Source organism: Pelmatolapia mariae, linkage group LG4 (genome assembly GCF_036321145.2).
Source record: "Pelmatolapia mariae isolate MD_Pm_ZW linkage group LG4, Pm_UMD_F_2, whole genome shotgun sequence".
NCBI lineage: Eukaryota > Metazoa > Chordata > Actinopteri > Cichliformes > Cichlidae > Pelmatolapia > Pelmatolapia mariae.
Window position 1 is genome coordinate 14,753,592 of NC_086230.1, and position 9,002 is coordinate 14,762,593.

Here is a 9,002-nt window from a genome sequence, read left to right on the forward strand (position 1 = left end):
TCAGGCAGGTTGTGATAACAAATTTTACCAGATTAACAAATACTAAAACTAATTAACTCAATTTTTAAATGAATTTTATTCCATTTAATTTTCCAGGATCATAAAACCGTTTCAGTTAGGTTTAAAAAAACCAAACATTTATCCTTGTTTCCTATATGTGATGAATGTGCTATACTGCTATCTTAATGTAAGATAAAAAACAAAACAGCTGTAATAAGGTATACAATCCTTAGTTTGTTGACCCTGGCAATATGAAATGTATATGTAACCAATTTTGTTGAATCATTTCTTTCAGTTTTTATTCAGTTAAGAGTTTTCAGGGTTTTTTTGTTAGTTATCGTCTCTCTTTTCTTGTCTATGTGTGGAGCTGTTTGCACATTGTTGGGAAGGATAATACTACATACTGGGGGCTGCTAATAGCTAATAAAATTTGTACTTTCCATTGTAATTTCACTATATTCTAATAGCAAATATATCTCAAATACTTAGCAATAGAAGGCACTAGATAATAAGATAATTCATTATTATTTGCTTTTATAATTTAAAATTATCTACAAGATTTTTCCCCCCTTTTTAATTTTTATCTCTTTATATGAGAGTTGACTGGAGCTGTTTTTGCAGTGTTTTCAATACAGTAATGACCAGTCAGACTGTACTGGTGTTTTTTAAACTAGAAATAGAAAACCTTAGAGATGTTCCAGAGATGTAGTAAAGGACAACCTAAAGAGGGGACATTGTGACACTGGAAGTGAGCAGCCCAAAGAAGATGATGAACACCCACCCAAGGCTAGAAGGGCAGTGGTCACTACTGAGGCTATGCCCAAGTGAGAGAGATTCACTCCGAATCTAATGGGTTTGGCTTTTGCACATACTTCCCCTATGTTTAATTAATTTTAGCATGGTAGTTTTTATGTAATATTGCAGAAAGAACATTTATAAGAAAGTCTGTTTTGTAAAGTATCCTAGAAATAAAAGGGGCAAAAAAACCAAAAAAACAGTCCAAGCTAGATTTCAGTCATTTATTCAAAATATTTCCATGACAACTATTGGACGGAAATTACATTAGTGCATATTTCAAGGTTATTTTATAAAGGATCTGAGATACATATTGCTCTCATTCAGATTTTTCCAGTATTCAGAGTGATTAGGGTTGCACACTAGTGAAGATTAGAAAGAAAATCCTCTCCCTGAGAGAACTAAAAATACAACCCGGTACACACACCACTTTTGTCATCACTATATGGCCAAAGAAAAACAACATAAAACAAACAAAAAAAACCCCAAAGAAAATTCTGTAGTTTAGTTTAAGACAGAGAAGAAGTGAAAGTCTATGGCTCAGAACAAAATGCAAAATCCAAGAAATGGTTTCAGTTCCTCTTGAAAAATTTAACTGAAATGTAAGCTTACAATTTATTCATTTACAGGAGTAAATTCAAATTTTGAGTGCAGAGAGAGTGCAACATACCTTTTCTGAAATTAAAACTTGTTTGAGCACGAGTGAACACAAAGACTCAATACAAAAGTTAAATACCAAACAATAAATTAGGTTCATAAATTAATAAAAACATCTTGAAGCAACAGCTGTAATAACATAAATAAAGAAAACTGAGCTGCTCATCATTCACAAGGACCCCCCCCGGAAAAAAAAAAAACTGGCTACTGTGTTTTATTCCAGTGTTGCAATATCTAGGCTCAACTTCACCGTCCTCTGTCCATCAATGTTCGGCAGCATCTCACTCCAGAAGAGAAAGGGGAATAAAGTTTCACAGCCTGCATAAACTGACACAGTGTTTCCTACAAGTCACACACAGAAAAGGCTGCCTGTGCATGTCATTAAAACCCACATGTACATAAGGTTGTCTGCTCTAAGATAAAGATGGGAGGACATTGGGTTTTGAGGACTATTCAGTAGCTTGCAGGAGGTTCATTAACCTCTGAAAAGTAATGTCTATGCCAGTATCAGTACCAGCATTTCCCATCTAAAGACTGTACACACGTTGTTTTCATGTAAACAAATGCATTTTCCTTTCCACACACACTCAGACCTAATTTACAAATCAGTCATCAACCAACATTTCTGAAAAGTCTGAGGACATTTAATGAAATTACGTACCAAACTATTGCTGTCATCGAAGACGTGTTTTTCATTCCCTTAGCATTCAAAAAACAAACAAACAAACAAACAAAAAAAAATCCCAACATAGTTTAAGTCCCTTTCCCCTGCTTTGTTTTCACATTATTAGTCCTTATACACAGTTTGCTGACCGTGGCCTCTTTCATCATGCATTATGTGTCTCCTTACATGGATCCGTCGTACTCGTCTATCCCCTCCCACGGCACCCTCTTCCTCTGACTGACCAGCTCCCAGCGATGAACCGGAGCCTCTTGAATCTAAAAGGTGCAAACCTCCTGGTCCAGATCCTCTGTTGTTCTCATAGATGAGGATATTGAGGGTTTCTTCGAATATTCGGGCTTCGGGAAACTCAACCTAGAAGCACAGGTGTTTGGGAAAGGTCGCTGAATATTTATTTGCTGTGTACAGCAACCTGAAAATGTGCTTATTTGTAATAAGCATATGTTCAGGGCATAAGCCCAATATAAGCTGCTGGTACAGGAATAAGTTTAAAAACCATAATTGCATATCACTTTCAACCAACCACATGCTTCCTGCCTCTCAATAACCGACTCCAGTGGGAGGGTTTTCTCTTCTTTGGATTTACTGTAGGTTAATTAAAAGGCTGCCATCATTCCAGACAGCAAGTAAGTGTATTTCTCAAAAATGTTAAATAAATGCTTTAATATTTATTAAACAATTCTTACTTTGGTCTGCTTCTTCTCTGTAGCATAGACAATGGAAGTGCAGCACACTTCAGCAATCTTGCGGCCTTCGCCATAAAAAGACCAGCAGCAGATCTCATCCCCCAGCACGTCTTTGACAAACAGGACGCGGCCATTAAATCGCAGCACGAGTTTGTCGAACAGTTCAATGTTCTTCAGCAGGTTATCATCAGAGTTGCTGGTCACAGCAGAGCAAGAAAAAGTAAGCATCTATGAACTTTGTGGATTCATTATCATTTTAAAAATCCAAAGATCTTACCTGGTGTATGAGTATTTGTTGTTTCCTCTGTTGTTCTGCAACTTTACTACTGGCTGTAAGAGGAAGAAAGAGCTATATTAATAAGAGGGTACGTTTAATATAACCTAAAATGAGACAAACACTTAAACTGTCTCTTTCCAGTTAACAGTAAGTGAGGAGCCTTAAACCAAATGGGTCAGTTCAGTAGAAAACACACTGTTGGTGAACAACACAATAAAAACAAAAATATAAGTGCAAGCATCTAGTGCTACACTATTAATTTCCTACAAACGTATTGTGAAATTTTCTGGACAAGGAAAAGCTTTAGGGCTTTTATTTTGAAACTCACAAGGGAAACGCTGAGTTTCTATTGACAGGGTAATGCTGTAATTTGTGAAATGGGAACCACACTCTTTACACAGATGTTTTAAGAAAAACAGGTCTGTCTGTAATATAAGAGTGTTTCAGATAAAGCCCTGCTACCTTCTTTAGTTGACAAAAATAAAAGCTCTTTTTTCATCAAGTACAATAAACACAATAAGAAAAAAAAGCTGAGATTGTTACAGGCTCCAGCAGACACTGCTGTCTGCTGGAGCCTGTAACAATCTCAGCTTTTTTTTCTTATTCACCAAAGTAATACGATACTATACTGGGCCCCACCTCTTAATTTTCTTCTGAAATATTTTCCCTCCTAGATAATCCACAATCAACACTTTGTTGTATTGTTGAAAAGTGGAAGCATTTAGAAACCACAGCAGCTCAGCCATGAAGTGTTAGACCACGTGAAGTTTCAGAGCGGAGGTGCTAAGGTGTATAGTGAGTAAAAACTGCAGAGCTCCAAACCCCCTCTGGGATTAACATCAGCACAAAAACTGTGCCAACCTGTGTCTGGAGCTTGATAGCATGGGTTTCCAGGGGCGTGCAGCTCCTGTAGGTTTAATGTAGCACAGTGCTTACAACTTATACTTACAAGCATTTTAGGCTTGCATATAATTACTGTTGTGTTTTGTTTTTTTGTTCAGTATTTTTTCCACATGCATCTTTTTCCATCTCGTGGGTAACAGTAACAGCATCAGTCACTACTATTAAGCATTTAAGAAATGTTTAAGAAAATGACTGAATCCTAAACATTAAATACTACATAACTATCTGCCAGCACTCAGCATCTCCAAATTGCATTCACAAACAGCTAGACAGTCATTACATATGAATCCAGCTTAGGGGCCAATTGGATGAAGCTTGAATTAAATTTACCTTTCTACATGTAGCAATCATCCTCTGTTCTTCTTTGGCTGAGGTGATCATGGGTATGCGGCATACACTTTCAAAGACATCCTTTTGTTTCTGAAAGTGAAGAAAACATGTCAAAATTCATACATGTTTCATTTTAATAAATTCACAAAAAAGAAATCTTAGTACTAGAGCTGGGCGATATAAGATTTTTTCATATCACGATATGTTTTTTTTATTTCAGGCGATAACGATATATATCACGATATAAGCCAAATAACTATATTTGTAAGATTTAAATGTGCCGTTGCTCACGAGTAAAATGTGAAATAATCTGCAGCTTGTTTTGATTTAAATATTTATTTCCCATAATAAGTTCAACAGGGTAGATGTACTTAAGGAACATGAGACTTTTTCAGATAAATAAAGGCAAATATTGCAAACTACACAAAAGGCAGCCGCTAAAGCGTTTAAGTTTCAAAACAGAACAAACAAAACAGACTACTAAATTGTCAATTCCACTTAGAAACAAAATTTTAATTCTAAAAATAAATCTTAGTTTGTTTTACAGAAGAACAGACAAAATTGACTAACTTTTGTCAATATCAAATAAACTGAGAACTAAAAGGAAATTGTCAATCTCTCCTTGTTGTATAGCTTAGCTTTTCAAACAGTTTTAACAGTTACTTTAGTCTGACAAAAGCCGAATGACGAATTAGTGCTTTCAGTCAGAGATTGAGCATGCACCGGTTTATTGTATTTCCAGACTTGCTTTCGGCGCAATTTACAGTACGTGCTACTCTGTTTTTTGTCAGACTTGAAATAACCGAAATACCTTCACACTACGGAACTTCTATGGCCCTTCCGTTCGACAATCTCTCCGGCATTGGAACCATCATCGTTTTTTTCTTCGGTAACCTTCGCTCACACTCTCGGTTGATTTTTCTCTAGTCGGCAAACTCATTTCCTTCATTACCTGGGCAGCCTGGCTGCAAAAACAAATACACATGTGCGCCTTGGCACTTGTGCTGTACGTAGCAAGTCACGTGACGTGACGCTGTGGCTGTGATTGGTTCGGCTCTGCGCTACTTAATTTGGATTGGCTGTTCTTTTCTTTGTTTTTTTTTTTTTTTTTTTTTTCCTAAGAGGACAAGAGAGATGAGGCCTATTGCAATAGTTTAATTTTTCTATCGAGAAAAAGTTATTTCGCAATACATATCGTTATCGTTCTAGCGCCCAGCTCTACTTAGTACCACGTGTTTACCTGCATGACACTGAGGCAGTGTTGGACGAGTCCCTGGACCCGGTAGTACTGGGCCTCTTTTAGAACTTCATCTAGTTCTCTGTGGTCCTCTGGAAGTGGTACCGAGCCATCTCGAAGGAAGTTCAGAACCAGCTCAAAATGCCGACCAGATCTATCCAAAACTACCCACCCTAAAGCAAAAGGGAGAGTAATTTCAGGAATTTTAATTCAGGTCATTATGCTTATATTATATTTACTGCGGTAGTCAAGAGGTCCCTTTAATGTGTTAGCATGACAGCTAACAAAGAGGATACAACATAATTCAATATTTACCAGCTTTCAGAGTCAACATTATTTTGGTGGGACTTTTAAAACAGTAGTATGGTTAATAAGGCATACTCTTGGGACTCTGACACATACAAAATGTTTTAAAAATAAAACAAAAAACAAAAGAAATATTCAGATATTCAGTGTTGGGTTTATATTATATGACTACTGGAGTTAATTAAGACAGGTACTTTTGTTATAAATAAATTTGCGCCTTAGCTAGAGCTGCGGATCTGGCGATAAATCTGCGATTCCTGACACTTACGTGAACATGAGAAAGTACACTTTCGATAAGAAGAGGAATATGTCTCAAAACAGTTGCAAATACGTACAATATGATAAGCAAGCAATGATTTGTACACATTTGATTCACCCACGTGCGCGCTTTTTCTCCCAGTATTCTGTGGGAGGGGCTAAAATTCCTCTTTTGATGTTGAATGTTGCCAACCTCTGCACTAGGTGATCAAAACTGTAGAAGCAGCCATTCTTGTGAATTGTGGACAACCTCGTAGATGGATAGATAGATATGGAAAGAGAGTATAGACATATACAAAAAAGGACTATCTCAGTAATAAATGGCCTTTTTTGGAATTCTGCAAATTTTCACATGATGAGTGATCGTTCATTTATTAATTATTTTGTTTTGGTTGTTATAAATGCTTACAAGATGAAAAGAACGACAACATGTGAACGCTGCAGAAGTGTAAACAACTTAAAGAAAATGAAACCTGACAGCTGTATTTACCAATAAGTGATGGATATGAGGTTAACACATCAGTATTGTAAGGATTTTGGCTGAATTGGTGCAAAACTGAATGACCTTCAAAGTGTAAGACTTTCTGTTCAAGCCCTTTTTTTTTTAAATGTCTCCTCACGTAAAATAAAGCCTACACCTTCTATACAGTGTAAGTCTTGGTGACATGATACTGCAACAGCCGTTTGACACAACTTCGGTTTTAGATTCTGCTTAGTGAATACACAGTAACTGAGAGTTATCATTAAATTCTGGAAATAAGTATAACTGCATAAAACCCTGCCTCAAACTCTCAACACCATGTTAAAGCTCCTGATATCAACAACACAGTGTTCTAGTGCTCACCAAAGAGATACATCCACCCACCTTCTGAGTCTATGGTAACATCAGTTTCTCCATTGCACATGCTCCGCAGCAGGCTGTCTTCCTTGCTTAACGTCTGGATGGTTGTATAATGCAATGAGCCACCAACATTTAACTTGACGTACTTGCTCCCCAGCAGACCCTGGTTCCTGTGCTCATCTGTGTGAAGGCAGGCAGGCTGGGAAACAGTGGACTGGGCAGAGTCAGCAGCATGACTGCCGACTGAAGCCTCAGCAGACATGGGGTTGAAGAGTCACTTCCTGACTGAAATACACAAGAGTCTTATATTATTTACGCCACTGCGGATAATTATCCTATTTCAGCTGCTTCTTAACTGAGAGTAATATAATAGCTCTTAGAACTTAAGGAGAATAGCTTTGTATCTGAGCTACTTTCTGCTTTCTTTCCTCTTTCTGCTCTGTAGCTGATGTACAGAAGCCACATATAATGACGAAAATAAAAAAAAATTTCAAGTCAGAACAAAGCGCACTGGGAAATGGAGTAAGTGCTCATGAGGGTGTGAGCATAAGCAAAATAGATATAACTATTAACTTAACAGGGTTATTATGGTTTTATATTTTCAAATTACTTTTCATTTAGGTTTAATCTTCAGAAAAGTTGTATTAGTCTCTGTTTTACATCTTTTTAAGTAATATTGTATTTAGAGTACATGCCAGAGGCAACATTTAAGAAAATAAAAATATTACAATAAAAACACATTGTTTTTTGAAAGCAGTGTGGGTGAAAGTAGTGTTTTTTTTTAAATCTTTTTTAAAAATCTACTTAACTAAAATATTTCTTTCCGCACATCTAGTTTTAGTGAACTATAATAACCTTAATCATTAATCGCTGTGGGGAATTTAAAAAGAGTTTCAGCTGATCTTTGTGACATTAATACACCATGTGGGTGTGTAGATTTAAAAAAAAGGGCCAAATTGCAACTGTCACCAAACCTCTCAATCTGTACTAAAATCACATCATTTTCCACACAGAAACAGTAAAATAAATGAGAATAAAACTTAAAATTTCAGCCCTTCAGTTGTAATTTTTGCAGATATTTTAGACTCACCCAACCTAAATGAGCAACTTAAAATTAATAAAACGGATTCTTCAGCCACATCCATTTTGTTTAATGTAATGATTGAGTTTTAACATCTACCAGGACAAAACATTAGGATCAAATAACCATTTTTTTTCTCAAACAGCAAACTGATTCAGACTAGCCCTTTTTACATAAAGCCCTGAGGCGTTACTGGCAGACATTGATTAGACAACATAAACACTTTCAGTCACATGAGGCACCTCAAATGACAACCCTGACTGACGTCTACTGTAATATGACAGCTGCTGACATATCGGACTATTAAACTCAAATTACAGAGCTAGCTCATAATAAATTGTACTTACCACACTGAACATCCAAGGGTGTTAAGAGAGTGACCCTATCTAAGCTAACAAAACTAAAAGTATAGCTTTAATTAGCCAGCAATCGTTAATCAACTAGCTAGCCTCTGTGAAGAGCCCAGGTGAATTTACGGCGCAGCTAACATCTGACGCCTCATTTTAATCGTACAGCTAAAGGAACGAGGCTAACAGCAGCTAGTCTACTCACGCTTTAGGCTACTAAGGCTCATTTGCTCTGTACCGCTTCTTTTTAGATGAAAAGTCATAAAGTAGTGACCAAGAAGGCGAATTCCACATCCACTCCAATTTCACTGTTGGGCACAAAACTGCAGCTAATATGATAAGCTAAATAGGTCGGTCGGAAGCGAAACTAGACATCTTCTTCCGCTGTTTTCTTCTTCTACTTTTAACCGATCTTTGAATGGAATGACTGCCACCTATTGGAGCAAGTGGTTAGTGCTTACACTAACTTGTTGTAATAGACTACCACACATTCATATTATTCTTTTTAACAGAACAACAGAATTTCTCTAAAAATATACTGAAATTACTATTTCTTTCGGGACCGGTGAGCGTCTCTGTTATAGCTGAGCCTTAGGCCGTGT

At 36.8% G+C, this 9,002-nt stretch overlaps 1 protein-coding gene across 1 annotated transcript; it reads right to left on the reverse strand.

The window, feature by feature from the left end:
- Window positions 1–1,005: 1,005 nt before the first annotated feature.
- Window positions 1,006–8,789, reverse strand: kctd13 (potassium channel tetramerization domain containing 13). Its single transcript, XM_063471617.1, has 7 exons — window positions 8,401–8,789; window positions 6,997–7,257; window positions 5,571–5,740; window positions 4,331–4,420; window positions 3,098–3,150; window positions 2,821–3,016; window positions 1,006–2,488 (listed from the first exon to the last, which is right to left on the reverse strand). Exons 2-7 carry the CDS (start codon window positions 7,232–7,234, stop codon window positions 2,240–2,242), a joined length of 996 nt encoding a protein of 331 aa, XP_063327687.1. The 5' UTR covers window positions 7,235–7,257; window positions 8,401–8,789; the 3' UTR covers window positions 1,006–2,239.
- Window positions 8,790–9,002: the final 213 nt, after the last annotated feature.